Source organism: Bos grunniens, chromosome 2, assembly GCF_055505025.1.
Source record: "Bos grunniens cultivar Pamir isolate PY7600 chromosome 2, Bosgru_T2T1.0, whole genome shotgun sequence".
In the NCBI taxonomy this organism is placed as follows: Eukaryota; Metazoa; Chordata; class Mammalia; order Artiodactyla; family Bovidae; genus Bos; species Bos grunniens.
This window is the reverse complement of record NC_141166.1, coordinates 77,044,515-77,062,075: the sequence shown is the minus strand read 5'-3', so window position 1 is coordinate 77,062,075 and position 17,561 is coordinate 77,044,515. Positions and strand designations below refer to the sequence as shown.

Here is a 17,561-nt window from a genome sequence, read left to right as displayed (position 1 = left end):
TGGAACAGACTGGTTCCAAATAGGAAAAGGAGTACGTCAAAGCTGTATATTATCACCCTTCTTATTTAACTTATATGCAGAGTACATCATGAGAAATGCTGGGCTGGAAGAAGCACAAGCTGGAATCAAGATTGCTGGGAGAAATATCAATAACCTCAGATATGCAGATGACACCACCCTTATGGCAGAAAGTGAAGAGGATCTAAAAAACCTCTTGGTGAGAGTGAAAGAGGAGAATGAAAAAGTTGGCTTAAAGCTCAACATTCAGAAAACGAAGATCATGGCATCCTGTCCCATCACTTCATGGCAAATAGAAGGGGAAACAGTGGAAACAGTGTCAGACTTTATTTTGGGTGGCTTCTAAATCACTGCAGATGGTGATTGCAGCCATGAAATTAAAAGATGCTTACTCCTTGGAAGGAAAGTTATGACCAACCTAGATAGCATATTGAAAAGCAGAGACTTTACTTTGCCAAAAAAGATCCGTCTAGTCAAGGCTATGGTTTTTCCAGTGGTCATGCATGGATGTGAGAGTTGGATGGTGAAGAAAGCTGAGTGCCAAAGTATTGATGCCTTTGAACTATGGTGTTGGATAAGATCTTGAGAGTCTCTTGGACTGCAAGGAGATCCAACCAGTCTATCCTAAAGGAGGTCAGTCCTAGGATTTCTTTGGAAGGACTGATGTTGAAGCTGAAACTCCAGTACTTTGGCCACCTCATGTGAAGAGTTGACTCATTGGAAAAGACTCTGATGCTGGGAGAGATTGGGGGCAGGAGGAGAAGGGGACGACAGAGGATGAGATGGCTGGATGGCATCACTGAATCAATGGACATGGGTTTGGGTAGACTCTGGGAGTTGTTGATGGAGAGGGAGGCCTGGCGTGCTGCAATTCATGGGGTTACAAAGAGTTGAACATGACTGAGCGACTGAACTGAACTGAACTAAGTGTTTAGAACAAGTTTCCTTTAAGTCCTAATAGGCATACAAGTACTTTATCTTATCCATAGTCTCAAATTTGATAGACAGTTTTTGATACATTTGCATACACACAGTAAGAATACAGTTTTGGGATCTGCACTCAAATGAAGTCCTTTTACTCCCTGGATAATTTTCTAGTTCATAAAAGTAGTGTATTAAAACTAGTGTTTAACACTAGTTTTATAAAGGCTTTGTTTTCTTTTATGGTTTTGAGGAGACAAAAGAATTATCACACATTATTTATAATTACAAATGCCTAGCAGTTATTTCCTTCTTTAAATCCCTGGAAAATCCCCTAGGGAGGGTAAACTAGTCTTCAGGCAGAGGATTCATTTCAAAGTCCTCTTTCTGATCATCAACTTGGGTCATACCTTTCTTCATACTGAGGAGGTTTCTCTCCTCAAACTCCCCCTACTTGGGTTGTTTCCCTCCTATTTTCATTAATCATATCCCAACCTTCCCTTTCCCAAACTGTTGTACTTGAGAAGTTTTTTCTTTTTTTTTTTTGACAAAATTTGTGTGGATTTTGCCATACTCTGAATTGTTTTTTCCCCAATATGCTTTATATTTGCTTTGAAGGAAGCAACCAGGATCATCATTTTACTCTACATAACTTAAAAAAAAAAAAGACTAGCTTAATACTTTACCCTGTCTTAGAACACAAACATTTTTTGCCATTATAATAATTTTTCATTTTCAGCAAGTTATGTATCTTTTATCAAAACTTACAAAAAAAGCTAGAGATGTCAGTCTTGAAATGACAAATGATATCTAAATAGAAATAGTATTAGATATGTTATTTATATTAATTAACTAGACATTGGATTTCCCCTCCATTAAACAATCTCTATATAAAGTCTGATCAAAATGGGGATTAGAGGGAAGAAATAAATAGACTTAGTAATAGAAGCCTGTGTAGCTATTCTGCTAAAAGTTTCAGAGTCATAAAGGATCTGCAGGCCCATGTTTAAGACGCATGTCACTTAAGAATAAAGAACTTATTAACAACTGTCATCTTGTACTTCACCTAATCAATTAATTAAAATATATATATAAGTCCATGTATAATAACAGTATGCAACAATGGGAGAAATTTGAGTTCTGTATCATAATTCTTCATTAAATCTTAGTTTCTGTTATATGGGTAAAGTTAAATGAAATATTCTAATCAATTTTGCTTAAGATGGAAATTTCATTTGATATCTGCATGACAGTGTATGCTTTAGGTTCCATTTATGAAAACGGCTTTGATTTAGGGGGAAAGGTAGAAAAATAGCTCAGAAGAGACAGAAAGAGCTGTGAAAACACTGACAAGATTAGGAACAAAGAAAATTACGATGAAGAGTTAGGTAAAGGAAAAACAGAACACCAGTTTTGGAGTATGCAGATAAGACCGCTAATTATATCTATAGCCATAAAGTAATTGATATTCTCCCAACATTATTACATACACACACACACACACACACACACACAGAAACCTTTTATAATATAATTAATCAAATAACATTTCAAGATAATTTAAAAACCAACTGGATTTAATTTTTGTAAACATCATTATAGCTAATATTACCAAGTCGTTCTCAGCATTGCCTAGGAGTGGACAAAGCTTCTATTACTAATTCTATTATATTAATTTCTACCCTCTTATCCACTCTTCTGAACGTCTAATAACTTTTTATGAGCTACTTAGAACAAGATAATGACTTCAATTTCAACAGGAAATAATAAAGGAGATACTTTTTCTGCTCTGTATTTGTTGTTTCGTGTACTTTACCTGATTCTTGAGATCCAATTTGGGACATGGGCGACCTCCATTGTATGGTTTTTCTTTCAGCCATTTCGATCTAATTCTCACTCCAATCCCACAAGATGAACTGCAAGACCCCCAACTTGACCAGTCGCTTAACTTGCAATCAAATGGGCAAGGAATGACACATTCTTCTTGAATATAGCCTGAAAAAGATATAAAAGAAGTGAAGAAAGTCTGATCAAAATGTACTGATCAAATTTACTTTGTTTACTTTATTAGAGATCATATTACCTAACAATACTGCTGCAGGGGTTTCAATAAACAGACAAAAGATTTCCAAGAGAGATACATATGGTTACTTCTCCATTCCAAATTTGTGCCATCTGCTTACTTCATAGGCAAATTTGGGATTGAGGAAGGAAGAAGGGAAAAGTGCAAAGTCTTCCTTTCTAATAAGAAGAAATGAAGCAGCTCAGGGTTAATGATGGCACTATCTCCCCCTGCAATGGATCTACATTCCCTTTTCTGGGAACAGAGAGCATAATATAGTCAATCTCAGTGCCTTCGATCTGCAAAGCTTTCACAAAGAAAGATCTTGATTCTCACTGCTGTAGTGTGACTTGAATGAAGGAGGAGGGCAAAGACTGAACCACAGATTAGGAAGAGCAGGATACTACTGAAAGAAAAGAGGAATCGTGAAAGGCTGTACATGAGATACTGGACTGGAATCAAGAGGTGAAGGTTGAAATACAGTTGCAGATGTTCTAGCTTTCCTAGCTCTTATTCTGTCCTCAACCCACTTCTTGCTACAATTTTTCTCTGATTAACCATCACATCTACAGATCATTCCGTTCAGTTCAGTCGCTCAGTTGTGTCCGACTCTTTGCGACCCCATGAATCACAGCACGCCAGGCCTCCCTGTCCATCACCAACTCCAGGAGTTCACTCAGACTCACGTCCATCAAGGCAGTGATGCCATCCAGCCATCTCATCCTCTGTCGTCCCCTTCTCCTCCTGCCCCCAATCCCTCCCAGCATCAGAGTCTTTTCCAATGAGTCAACTCTTCGCATGAGGTGGCCAAAGGACTGGAGTTTCAGCTTTAGCATCATTCCTTCCAAAGAACACCCAGGGCTGATCTCCTTCAGAATGGACTGGTTGGATCTCCTTGCAGTCCAAGTGATGCTCAAGAGTCTTCTCCAACACCACAATTCAAAAGCATCAATTCTTTGGTGCTCAGCTTTCTTCACAGTCTAACTCTCACATCCATAAATGACCACTGGAAAAACCATAGCCTTGACTAGACGGACCTTTGTTGACAAAGTAATGTCTCTGCTTTTGAATATGCTATCTAGGTTGGTCATAACTTTTCTCCCAAGGAGTAAGCGTCTTTTAATTTCATGGCTGCTGTCACCATCTGCAGTGATTTTGGTCACCAGATATGTATTCCCAATTTCCATCTCTCCAATAAATTCTATGCCACCTACTGATACACTCTAACCAGATGCCCGATTCCCCTCAAATTTAACATGTCTAAAGCTGAGGTCACCGATTTTCTCCTAGAACATTCTAATTTTCTTATATTCCTTACCTTAATTAACTGCAGCATATCTGATTTCTATGTACTGGTGTATGAAGTTGCTCAGTCCTGTCTGACTCTGTGATCCCATGGACTGTAGCCTATGAGGCTCCTCAGACCATGGAATTTTCCAGGCAAGAGTACTGGAGTGGGTTGCCATTTCCTTCTCCAGGGGATCTTCCCGACCCAGGGATCGAACCCAGGTCTCCCGTATTGCAGGCAGACACTTTACCATCTGAACCTCCAGGGAAGCCCATACTGGTGTATATACCTGTATAATCTCTTCCCTTTGAATCTGGGCAAGACCTGATTAGATTATGGTATGTGGCAAAAGGGAAGGGAATGCACAGATATTAATATGTCAAATTTTGAATTAATCCAAAGGAAGATTATTCTGAGGGGTCCTGAATTGATCAGGTGAAAATCTTTAAAAGAGTGATTGGGCTTTTTGTCTGTGTGTGTGTGTAGAACAAAATTCTCCTACTGGTCTTAAAGAAGCAAATAGCTGTGCTATAAAATGCTACAGTGTGGCCACAGTCCAGGGGACCACAGCCAGCTTCTAGGGCCTGAGGACAGCCCCTGGCTCTCAGCAAGCAAGAAAACAGGGGTCTCAGCTCTGCGGGTTTTAATACAGGAAGATGATTCTGCCAACAATTACAAGGGAACTTGGAAGAGGAGTTTCCCTCAGTCACACTGGGCAGAGTCTTAAATCTTGACTCACAACTTGATTACAGTCTGGTGAGACCCTTCAGCAAAGAATTTAGAGAGGCCACGGTTGTACTTCTGACCCATGGAAACTGTGAGATAATACATGTTTTGAAGTGCTATGTCTATGTTAATTTGTTATGCAGCAATTGAAAGCTAGCAGATTATCCAAAATAAAAAATATTTCAGTTACCTTAGACCAGCCTCCATCATTTTACACATATACTAATTAGTTCTTATGTTGAAGCATCACAACAATGTCCCCTACTCTATAATTCTTTTTTTTAAATTTTATTTTATTTTTAAACTTTACAATATTAGTTTTGCCAAATATCGAAATGAATCCGCCACAGGTATACCTGTGTTCCCCATCCTGAACCCTCCTCCCTCCTCCCTCCCCATACCCTCCCTCTGGGTCGTCCCAGTGCACCAGCCCCAAGCATCCAGTATCATGCATCGAACCTGGACTGGCGACTCGTTTCATACATGATATTATACATGTTTCAATGCCATTCTCCCAAATCTCCCCACCCTATCCCTCTCCCACAGAGTCCATAAGACTGATCTATACATCAGTGTCTCTTTTGCTGTCTCGTACACCTATAATTCTTCTGGTTCATCCCTGGTTCAACTCTTTCTGACCCAGAATACTGAAATATTCTCCCCACGAGTCTCCTTTTCTCCTAATCATTCTCTTTGGTATTGGTCAGTCACTCTGAGGAAAAAGTTACTATTCTAAAATACATAATAATTTACACTAGTCCTTTTATAACCTTTGCTGATTCTCTATTGTCTTGAAAATAAAGTGACAACCACTTTGCAAAAACTATAAGATTTTTCATAAGTGGCTCTACACAAAGATTTTCAACGTTGGCCACAAAATATGTTCCCACTGGCCAGGTTATACTAGGGACTAATTCAACCAAATCTCAGAGGATGGGACCTAGGCAATGGTAGTTTTCAAAGATCCCCAGAGAATTCTAATGGGTAACCTAGTCTCAGAACAACCTCCCTGACTTGTTTTCCTCCTGCCCTTCCCTCTCCTATATCTTGAAATCTTTCCACATAGACTACTTCATCTTCTCCAATAATATTTATGCTTTTCCTCATGAAAACACCTGCTCTTCCTCTAACCAGTTTAGCTTTCATTATTTCCCTAGTGGCTCGGATGCTATAGTCCATGGGGTTGCAAGGAATCGGACACAACTTAGCGACTAACACACACACACACACACACACACACACACACTTCAACTACTCTCTTGAAGTATGGTTGACCATCTGGCCCCATCACTCCTCTGCCATGCCTAGTCTGGCAAAACTTCAGATCTAAATTGGTCCAACTACATTCCTACCCTGTGCTTAATACTGGAAACCAAGTGGAGACTAAGGCAGTGCTAATGCCATACATTGCTTGGTGATTCTTCTGAGTTTTCTTCTCACTCCAGTTCCACATGACAGCTTTGCCAAACCTCCTCTCCTATTTTCAAACTTTTAAGATCTGTTCTTTTTCAGAAGAAATAGGAGTGAATACGAACTCTTTTAATTTCCTATGACTATATTTGTATGAACTTCCATATTTTTCTTCTATCTTCATATCACAATGGAAAAGATATGCATTTTCTTATATAAGCCATCTTTTCACCATTTTCTATCTCTCTACACTCTCTCACTCTCTAATTTTAGAGTTATATTTCTCATACATTAATACTAGAATGATTGTACATTCCCCAAATAACACTCACTGATAAGAAAGAGCACACTTTAAACACCTAAGTCATCAAGAGGGATCCCTCTGAGGTTGAAAACAAATTCTATTTGGGATTGTTAACATTCTCTATTGTTTATCATAGTTATAATTGTACAGTCATTACTAAGGAGTTTTAATTATTAATTTAGTACTTGGTGTATAAAACGGAGAAGCCTATGGCACCCCACTCCAGTACTCTTGCCTGGAAAATCCCATGGACGGAGCAGCCTGGTAGGCTGCAGTCCATGGGGTTACGAAGAGTTGGACACGACTGAGCGACTTCACTTTCACTTTTCACTTCTATGCATTGGAGAAGGAAATGGCAATCCAATCCAGTGTTCTTGCCTGGAGAATCCCAGGGACAGGGGAGCCTGGTGGGCTGACATCTTTGGGGTCGCAGAGTTGGACATGACTGAAATGACTTAGCAGCAGCAGCAGCAGTAGCAGGTATATAAAAAATGCTAACTATAGGATTAACTAGAGGCCACAGGCATTACTTGGTTTTATAAAGAAACTGAGTCACAAAATGATTCCATTTGCTACTGAATGAAAAAAGTGGATTAGTAATTGAGTGAAATTAATTTTTTCACTCAATTAATTTTCATGGTGTAAATGCTTCAAATGTGAAATTTTAGGAGACTTCATATAAATTAACTTGTTAATCCTTGTGTGTCTACTTAGATTCTATGTTAAAGTAGATTTTGAATTAGATGCTCTTTTAAGTCAAGGAGACTTAATATAAATATCTATATTTGCATATTGAAGGATTTTTAATTATAGGGCCTCTTAGTGATATGTTTTTTTTTCCCTGTGATAAGACATGAAACCAGAGGATCTCTATGAAAATCAAGGTCATAAATTCAATGAGTAAAATATAATTCTGAAATTCAACAGATTTGAGCAGTGGTGACATTTATTTTTCAAAAAAGTTATTGGCATGCTAGAGTATACCCCAAAGGAAAGACCATACTGAGAACCATTAATAACTGCATAGTTTTATACCTATCTTATAATACCTACAACTGTTGGTAGTAGAATATGATCAAATGTGACTACCTACAAGTTAACCTACCATAAGAGAATTCCAATTTCTGACTATGGAAACTTCAATAATGTTTTTTTTTGTGTGTGTGTGTGTGTAATAAAGTTTTATTAAAGTATAAAGGAGATAGAGAAAGCTTCTGACATAGGCATCAGAAGGGGGTAGAAAGAGTACCCGCTTGCTAGTGTTAACAATGAAGTTATATAATCCAAAGAATATCTGGAGGTTGTAAAGACCTCATCAGACCTACTCTCATAATTTACATTTTAAAATAACACTGTCCTCAGGCAAGATACATCCTTGTAAAGACCAGGTCTACTCTCATAATTAACATTTTAAGATAACAGAAGGTTGAATCTAAAGACTGTCCTTAGGCAGGATACATTATTGGTATATAATCCTAAGGAATGTGGAGAAAGAAAAAAAGTTTGTCCTTTCTTTTTCCTTGAGAATTTCAGACCCCTCTCTCCTTGGGGACCCCTAGACTCCCTATCAACCTGTCTAGGAACTGACTCTCTCATTCTCCCCCCTTTTCTTAGGAGAATTATGTTGTCTAGGGAAAAGGGGCATCGTTCTCATTTTATAACTACTTTCGAGCTGACAAGGGGCGTTGTCCCTAAATTGGTGAGGCAACATATTTTCCTAATCCTCATATTGAGGATATCTGATCCAGGGGCCTCAAATAGTAGCTGTAGGAAGCTACAGCAGTAGCAGGAGTTTGAGCAACCATTTGTAACTTAATTAGATATGTGGCTCTTACCTATGGGCATGGCTTCCCCCTGGTTGGATAGGGAGATGTACCCTGGGTCTAGCCTTTACTCATGGCTTTATATTTTCAGAGCTTCCAAAAAAGCCTGCTAATTTACCCCACCTTAAAACTCGGTGGGCAAGGTCTGTATTTCATTGGTATGATTATTTGGTTACAGCATTTGTTCCCTCTTTGAGAACTACAGATGTTATGTTACGAGTGGATGCTTTGACTAATTTTACTCAGCAGACATTACAAGATTCTCAAAAGGCTATTTCAGCTCTTAATGCTGAACAAGCACAAATTAGAAAGGTGGTTTTACAAAACAGATTGGCTCTAGATATTCTGACAGCTACAAAAGGAGGAACTTGTACCATTGTTCATACCCAATGCTGTACATATATACCTGATATGAGCATGAATGTTACTCATTTTACCAGCCACATGAACAAGATGATTAGGGCCATGGATACTCCTGAAGCCTCAATTGCCTCACTTTGAGAAACGTTAACTAGTTCCCCATGGTGGACAACTATCTTAATTACAATAATTCTGGTTGTTTTGTTCTTGCTGTTTGCTCCCTGCATCTGTAATTGTATAACTGGATTTGTTTCTAGCCGCATGAAAGCTTTTAAGTTACAAATGGTTGCTCAATAATGTTTTAAAAGTTCATTTCCATAAAACATACTACAGACTAACTGCCTTGGCAACATTCATAAATCTAAATCCAATTGCTATGAAAGAAGTACTTTTTCTACAAAAAATATTTTACACTATAATTTATAAGCAGAATGTGTTGCTTGGACCAACATTTTACTTGACCTGTGGATGCCTTCATGTTCTATTTTAGTTATCTGTATGCATATGAAATTGAGTATGAAGTAGTTATTACAAAATTATCAGTAGAGAATGCAACAACAGTGATTTTATAAGACATTGTACATAGTAGGTATTCAAAAAGTATCTATTGATATTACAGATAAAGATGAGCTGAATAAAATCTATTAATAGAATCTGTATGTTATAGCTGGAGGAATTTAATGACTTAACCCCAATAGGGCTGAAGCCCAGGAACCTGGTTTCAATCTATATTACTAACCCCCATATATTGCTCTTTGCTGCTGCTGCTGCTGCTAAGTCCCTTTAGTCATGTCTGACTCTGTGCGACCCCATAGACGGCAGCCCATTGCTCTTTAGGTTAGTTCAATAGATGTAGGTAAAAACACAGCTCTAAGTATGATGGCCTCATTAATAAGACCACTTCTCAGGATATTATGTGCTGTAGATATTTTTCTTTTAGCATTCAATTACTAACACTTCCCCTTCACACCTCTCACTGTCCCCTGAAAATCTTGTTTTGGAAGATGTGAAAGAAGGAAATATTGATGATATTAAGCCTGAGGAAATAACCTAGGTTAATTTACTTATATTTTCCCACTGTGTAAAGTAATAGCAAACATCTGCCTAGATAGTGAATGTTCTATTGACTAACACTGCTAAAAGAATAAAAACACACTACCAAAAATAAAATGCTGCTCATCTCTTCCCCAGTTCAAAGTGAAAACCTGGGAGAACTTTGTGAGTTCGAATGATATCATGTCTTCATTTGTCCATATTTAAAGATTTATTTATACATTTTAGTCCTATTATTTATTTATTTTTTAAATTTTATTTTATTTTTAAACTTTACAATATTGTATTAGTTTTGCCAAATATCGAAATGAATCCGCCACAGGTATACCTGTGTTCCCCATCCTGAACCCTCCTCCCTCCTCCCTCCCCACCAGTGCACCAGCCCCAAGCATCCAGTATCGTGCAATAAGTAAAATATACTGTACTTAAAAGTATGTGATGACTTAAGTCAGAATGGTTTAGATATTCTTCAGGAAAAATGGGGAAAGCATGGGGGCAGATGTTTTATTATCACAGGAAAGAATTTGAGAAATTAGAGCAATACTATGCCATTGTTCTCAAGGGAAACACTGACAAAACATCTGTTTAAAATCTCAGTCCAGGTTCGATGCACGATACTGGATGCTTGGGGCTAGTGAGTGCACTGGGACGACCCAGAGGGATGGTATGGGGAGGGAGGAGGGAGGAGGGTTCAGGATGGGGAACACATGTATACCTGTGGCAGATTCATTTTGATATTTGGCAAAACTAATACAATTATGTAAAGTTTAAAAATAAAATAAAATTAAAAAAAAAATCAGTCCATTAGCATGTGGCTAAGTAGTGTGCCGCACTACTAACTGAAGTGCCAGCTTGCTGGTGTGCATTTATATTTTGAACTGAGAATACTGCTCATAAACAGCAGTTACGTTCTTTCAAAGATGCAGTCTTTCAAAAATGGGCCCAACAGTGTTTAGGCATCTGGAGGCCTGAGAAGGGAAGAGTTGGAAAGCACCTAAAGTACCATTGTTTCTTCCTTTAAATTTTTGATTTATGGCATGGAAGAATTGATGTTTTTGAACTGCAGTGCTGGAGAAGATGCTTGAGAGTCCCTTGGACAGCAAGGAGATCAAACCAGTCAATCCTAAAGGAAATCAACCCTGGATATTCACTGGAAGGATTGATGCTGAAGCTCCAATTCTTTAGAGCTGATGCGAAGAGCCACCTGATGTGAAGAGTCACTTGATGGGAAGAGCTGACTCATTGGAAAAGATCTGATGCTGGGAAAGATTGAGGGCAGGAGGAGAAGGGGATGATAGAGGATGAGATGGTTGGATGGCATCACCGACTCAATGGATGTGAGTTTGAGTAAACTCCGGGATATAGTGAAGGACAGAGGAACATGGTGTGCTGCAGTTCATGGGGCTGCAAAGAGTCAGACACAACTGAGCAACTGAATAATAATAGCAACAAATAAAAAGAACAGTTTTGAAAATATACTCCCTACTGGTAGAAGAATATCTTTACTGCATATATGAAAACCCATCAGCACAGACTCTCTAATATTAACCATTATAAAATATGGTTATGGTACTGCAAATAACAAAGTAGCTTATTTGGATCCACAACCTCATCAGATACCTGAATGCAGCTAAATAAGAAATCATACAAAGTTCTAATAATCACATTAAGGAAAAAGTTTTCTGGATTCCCTAAAACTCAAATATTTCATAGCATTATGTATTAAATTTTATTACATCTACCAGAAAGAAAATCATCTAAGTGTCAACTATTTTTCTTAATTAAAAATATAATTTATTGGTGAACTTTCAGATGAAAAGCTATTGAAAGTCATTAAGGTCAAAAGCTTCAACTTATAGACTGGTCAGAATTAGAAAGGGAACTTGAATCCAGACTTGATGGAGATACACAGCTCACAATCAAGTAAGAAAAAATCATTATTATGACCTCAGAATGTTCTCTTTGGTTCTAGAGTGACAAATCAGAAAATCAACCCTGGCCCTAAAGAAATTCACATTTTGCTAGAAAGCTGTCTTATAAATAAGAAAAAAAAAACACATAGTATATAATCAATGACTTTAACTATATGATACAAATAATATATATAAATCATACAACAATCTGAGGTAACAAATGGATTCTGGCTTCAACTGTCCATCACATGAAAATAAAAGATTGGCACACTTTTTTAGGAAGCACAGGTTTTTGAGTAATTGCTCAACCTGGTTCACTTACTCAAAGTAAATGTATCAGTGTCAATTTAATCAATCAATCAAATCATATAAAGAACTGATCTTCTAAATTGAATTACCCAGGTAATTTAATATAGATGGTATCTGCAGGTGTTCATATAGACAGAGTTTCAGCATTAATAGCTTCGTATCTGGCTCCTCTAGGCAGACAGAAGAGATATTTTGCTCTTAGAAGGTATTAAGGATGTTAGGACAAATGAAACACTAGACACAGAAACATTTGAACCATTTGAACCATTCACTTAGGACTGTATGTACCAAAGCAGTTTTTATCATTACTGCAAATAAATGCTGTTAGAATTAAAGTGACTGAATGCTTTAACCACATAATAAACTTGGCATTTGAAATACTGCAAAGCTGAAGACTGCAGACAAGACAATATTACTGGGTAATTTGTAGGACTGTGGCTGCAAGAGCCTGTATAAAGTCCTCTCATGACATCTCCTTGCCCTGAGAAAATCTTGACTTAAATTACACCAATCAGTAATTTACATTTTCTTTCAAAGTTCTGAGAGCTGATCTCAGAGCACATCTGAGACACTTATTCTTGTCATGTCATCAGTGCTATTCTCCAAATACTTTTGGTTTTGCTTCTGGACACATGGCATGATTACACTTCCCTGCCTCTAGAATTGAGATGTGATCTTCTTGCTTTATCCAGTGAAGTGTAAGTAGAAGTGAAGTGTGTCCATTCCAGGTGGCAGCTTTAGGAGCTCAAGTGTATGGATTTCCCCAGTGGTCCTGTGGCTAAGACTCCACACTCCCAATGCAGGGGACCTAGGTTCAATCCCTGGTCTGGGAACTAGATTCCACATGCTGCGACTAAGACCAGGAGCAACCAAGTAAATTAATTAAGTAATGAATTATTTTTAAAAAGAGAGTTGGACTGTAATTTGTCCCCCCCTTTCTTTCTATATACCAGAGGGTCCAAAAACACCAGCCAATGCACAATGGACATGGATACTGAATGATTTTAATGGCTTTCAATCTCTGGGATTTTGAAACTGTCAGTTTCATTTGTTACCATACCATAACCTATCTTATCCTAACGCATCAATAGTGGCATAAGAAAGTATATCTTCAGAAGATCAAGTAAAGAGCACTCAGTTCAGTTCAATTCAGTCGCTCAGTCATATCCAACTCTTTGCAACACCATGAATCGCAGCACGCCAGGCCTCCCTGTCCATCACCAACTCCCAGAGTTTACGCAAACTCATGTCCATCGAGTCGGTGATGTCATCCAGCCATCTCATCCTCTGTTGTCCCCTTCTCCTCCTGCCCCCAATCCCTCCCAGCATCAGGGTCTTTTCCAATGAGTCAACTCTTTGCATGAGGTGGCCAAAGTATTGGAGTTTCAGCTTCAACATCAGTCCTTCCAATGAACACCCAGGACTGATCTCCTTTAGGATGGACTGGTTGGATCTCCTTGCAGTCCAAGGGACTCTCAAGAGTCTTCTCCAACACCACAGTTCAAAAGCATCAATTCTTTGCTGCTCAGCTTTCTTCACAGTCCAACTCTCACATCCATACATGACCACTGGAAAAACCATAGCCTTGACTAGACGGACCTTTGTTGGCAAAGTAATGTTTCTGCTTTTTAATATGCTATCTAGAATGGTCATAAAAATATTTAGAGTAGTTTGAGGATCTATACATAATGTCCTAGGAAAATAAGATTAACTTGTATCAGTAGTTAGCACAGTCTGAATGGCAGCACAATCCAATAAGAATGTGACTTTGCAAAAGTTGAGCCTATAGATACGTATTTCAGGAAAATGTATAATTTATTATTTTAAAAAAAGGACTAGTGATATGGATTATAAATCAAGATCTGACCTTATGTGATCTGGAATAAAATATTAAATCTCAATCATTCAATTTTCTCTTGTGAAAATAAAAATGTAAGAATGCATGTCTTTTTTTAAATTCTCTTTAATACTGTAAGGTCAAAAATATAATAAGCAGGAGTTAGTGGAAAAATAACATATAATACAAGCAGCATATTAATATTTTACCATTACTAAAAGCTATATAGCAAGGTAAAAATGTTTTTTCCTTATCTTGTTTCTGTGCTAGTGATTGATAGAGAACATAATTCTGTAAAGATGCTTAAGCAGAAAAATTATAGGGTAATAATTTTCAAATTTGGGTGCCATTTCTCATTCCAGATCATTTCCATATAAATTAAAGGCTAAGATAACATTGACAAAATGAGCAATTTTTTACTGGATCAGTAAATCAATTGTGTTTTGAGTCCATCTCTATCTTTCCAAGTCTGCTGCCACCAGCCAAGGCCAGATGCTCGTTATCTCTCACCTGGACTATTATAATGGCTCCTTAACTGGACTCCAGGTCTCCAATCTCTTTTAACCCATTCCATATCTGATCACATGAAAGAATACAGGAGGAGTCTACCTAGAAAGCTCCACTTTGGAAAAGGTGCATGCAAGAGAGAGGTCCTGAAGTTTAAACTTCACTGAGTGGATTGAGTTCTATGGCCATCAGTACCCTGCATCTTACGAGCACCAGCATTTAAACATAATTCCTAAAGGTGGCAATAAGAGACATCAAAAATACCTACTACAGAATGAATACCTAGAAAGAGGCAGATGACAACATCCTCATTCAGAGCCAACTTCCTGCAAGCCCTGGGGCACAGAATAAAGCTCATTCTGTGCTGAGGTGTGCATAGAATAAACTTCAGAATGAAACATCAATTATTTTTTTATTTGCTGGAATGTTGAGTCATCCAGACAGTGATTTTTATCCATGAACAATGAAATAAGTTGTTATTAAAGATTCTAAATTATGGATTACACGACCAATCAAATTTACCTCCAAAAGTTTGCTTTTGCCAAAGAACTGCATCTTTCACTGAGCTAATGCAGAAATCAATGTACTGGAATGAATTCATAGCACATTAACTCTTTGCAAGTTACTGTAAAAAACCTTTTAAAATATCACCAAGGTGTAAAATTAAATAGGACTCCTAGCCTTGATTTATACTGCATGCTGATAATGGTGAATTTGTTTCACTCACCAATAAATTTGTTTCCTAATGGATTGTGGATCAGCCAGTCCAGAGATTTACATTTAGGTTTCTCTTGTCTTCTATAGACAAATAGATATCTGATGATTTTATTTACTGATATTTCATGATATAACTGCTAAATGAACAGAAGAAGATGCAAAGAAAGGGTGAGATGTTTACTTTTCCTATAAGAAAATTGAAATAGTCAATAATCTTCTAGTTATAGTAATCATGTCAAGGAACTGCAGATGATTCCAATTCACAAAGAGAAAGGGCCTTTTACATCAAGAGAAAGTCTCAAGAGTGACCAGAAGTGTCTTTCACAAGAGAGAACAAAAAGTGACAGAAAAGAGTTTATTCAATTCCTGGGGTTGTCATAATCAATAGTCACAAACTTGGTGGCTTAAAAAAGCAGAAAATATCCTCTCATAGTTCTAGAGGCTGGGAGCCTGAAATTAAGGTATTGGTAGGGCTGTGCTGCCTGCAAAGTCTGTGGAAGAAAACCCCCTTCCTTGCCCTTCCAGCTCCTGATGACTCTAGGCATTCCTTGGCTTGTGGGAGCACACCCTCAGTTGCTGTCTTCTCTCCACAAGGTCGTCTTCCCCGAGTGCCTGTGTCTCAAACCTCCCTCTCCTTCCTCTTAGAAGGATGTCAGTCATTGGATTTAGAGTACAGCCTAAATCCAGGATGATCTCATCTTAATTTCCTTGTCTTAATTATACCTGCAAACAACTTGGTTGCAAAAAAGGTCACCTTCACAGGTACTGGAGGTACTTTAATGTATTTAACATATTTTGGTGGACAAAATTCAACCTCTTAGAGAGAGGAATGAAGACTATGGTAAGAAAGAGAGTTAACACATGGATGACGGTTTGACCTTGGTATCATGCCTTCCTAGGCCTATCCCCCATTTTAACAGGAGCTATCTAAATCTTCTGTTGTTGTTTAGTCACTAAGTTGTGTCCAATTCTTTTGTGACCCCACAGACTGTAGTCTGTCAGGCTCCTCTGTGTGTGGGGTTTTCCAGGCAAGAATACTGGAGTGGGTTGCTGTGCCCTCCTCCAGAGGATCTTCCTGACACAGGGATCAAATCCACATCTTCTGCACTGCAGGCAGAATCTTTACCACTGAGCCACTGGGTGGCTAAATTTTCTCAGCTGCAGTTTTTTGGGAATATTTTTAAACATTATACTTATTTATGTATTTGGTGGGGTCAGGTCTTAGTTGCAGCCTGAGGGAACTTTGTTGAAGTGCACGGATTTTCCAGTTGTGGTCTGTGGACTCAGTAGTTGTGGCTCATGGACCCATTTGCCCTGCAGCATGTGGTATCCTAGTTCCCCGCCAGAGACTGAACTCACATCCCCTGCACTGCACGATGGATTCTTAACCCCTGGACCACCAGTGAAGCCCTCAGGTTCACTTGTATCATCTAAAACAAAGATTGGACAATTGTGACTTGCAGGTCAAATTCAAATGGACTCTTTTTTAAGTAGTTTTGTTGGAATAGAGACACAGTCATTTAAGTGCTGTGTACAGTGACTTTTCCACTGAAACAGCAGAGGTGCCTAGCTGTGATGGAGATAGTATGACCTACAAAGCTAAAAATATTTATCATCTAGATCTTCACAACAATGTTTGCAACATCAGATTTATAAAATGGGAATAGTAATAGTACCCACCGCATAAGATTATTATGAGGATTAATTGAGTGCTCAAAACAGTGTGGACCACACAGTGAACACTCAGGTTCTATAAGATAGGAACAGTGCCATGGTGGATAATAGTATGGGCTTGAAAATGGGAAAGAGCTAATTTCAAAGTCAACCAGGACACTTACTACTAGTGGTGTTAATTTGCAGCTGTCATTGAACCCCTTCAAGCCTCAACTTTCACATCTGCCAGATGGAGGTAATTATTACCGACTTCAAAGAATTGCTTTGTGCATTAGAGCGTCTGGAATGCGGAATTAACCATGGCTACTACTATTTCCCGGAGAAGGCAATGGCACCCCACTCCAGTACTCTTGCCTGGAAAACCCCATGGACAGAGGAGCCTGGTGGGCTGCAGTCCATGGGGTCGCTAAGAGTCAGATACGACTGTGCGACTTCACTTTCACTTTTCACTTTCATGCACTGGAGAAGGAAATGGCAACCCACTCCAGTGTTCTTGTCTGGAGAATCCCAGGACAGGGGAGCCTGATGGGCTGCCGTCTCTGGGGTCGCACAGAGTCGGACACGACTGAAGCGACTTAGCAGCAGTACTATTTCCAGGCGGCACTAGTGGTAAAGAACCTTCCTGCCAATGCAGATGTA

The 17,561-nt window shown here is 38.5% G+C and overlaps 1 protein-coding gene across 11 annotated transcripts in view; it reads right to left on the bottom strand.

Moving 5' to 3' along the window:
- THSD7B (thrombospondin type 1 domain containing 7B) overlaps window positions 1-17,561 on the bottom strand; it is a 1,262,144-nt gene that overhangs the window by 267,316 nt on the left and 977,267 nt on the right. For all 11 annotated transcript variants that reach the window (XM_086367910.1, XM_086367918.1, XM_086367926.1 and 8 more), the window contains one exon: window positions 2,756-2,934. In XM_086367910.1, coding sequence (XP_086224036.1) covers window positions 2,756-2,934 — 179 coding nt within the window. The remainder of the gene's footprint in view (window positions 1-2,755; window positions 2,935-17,561) is intronic.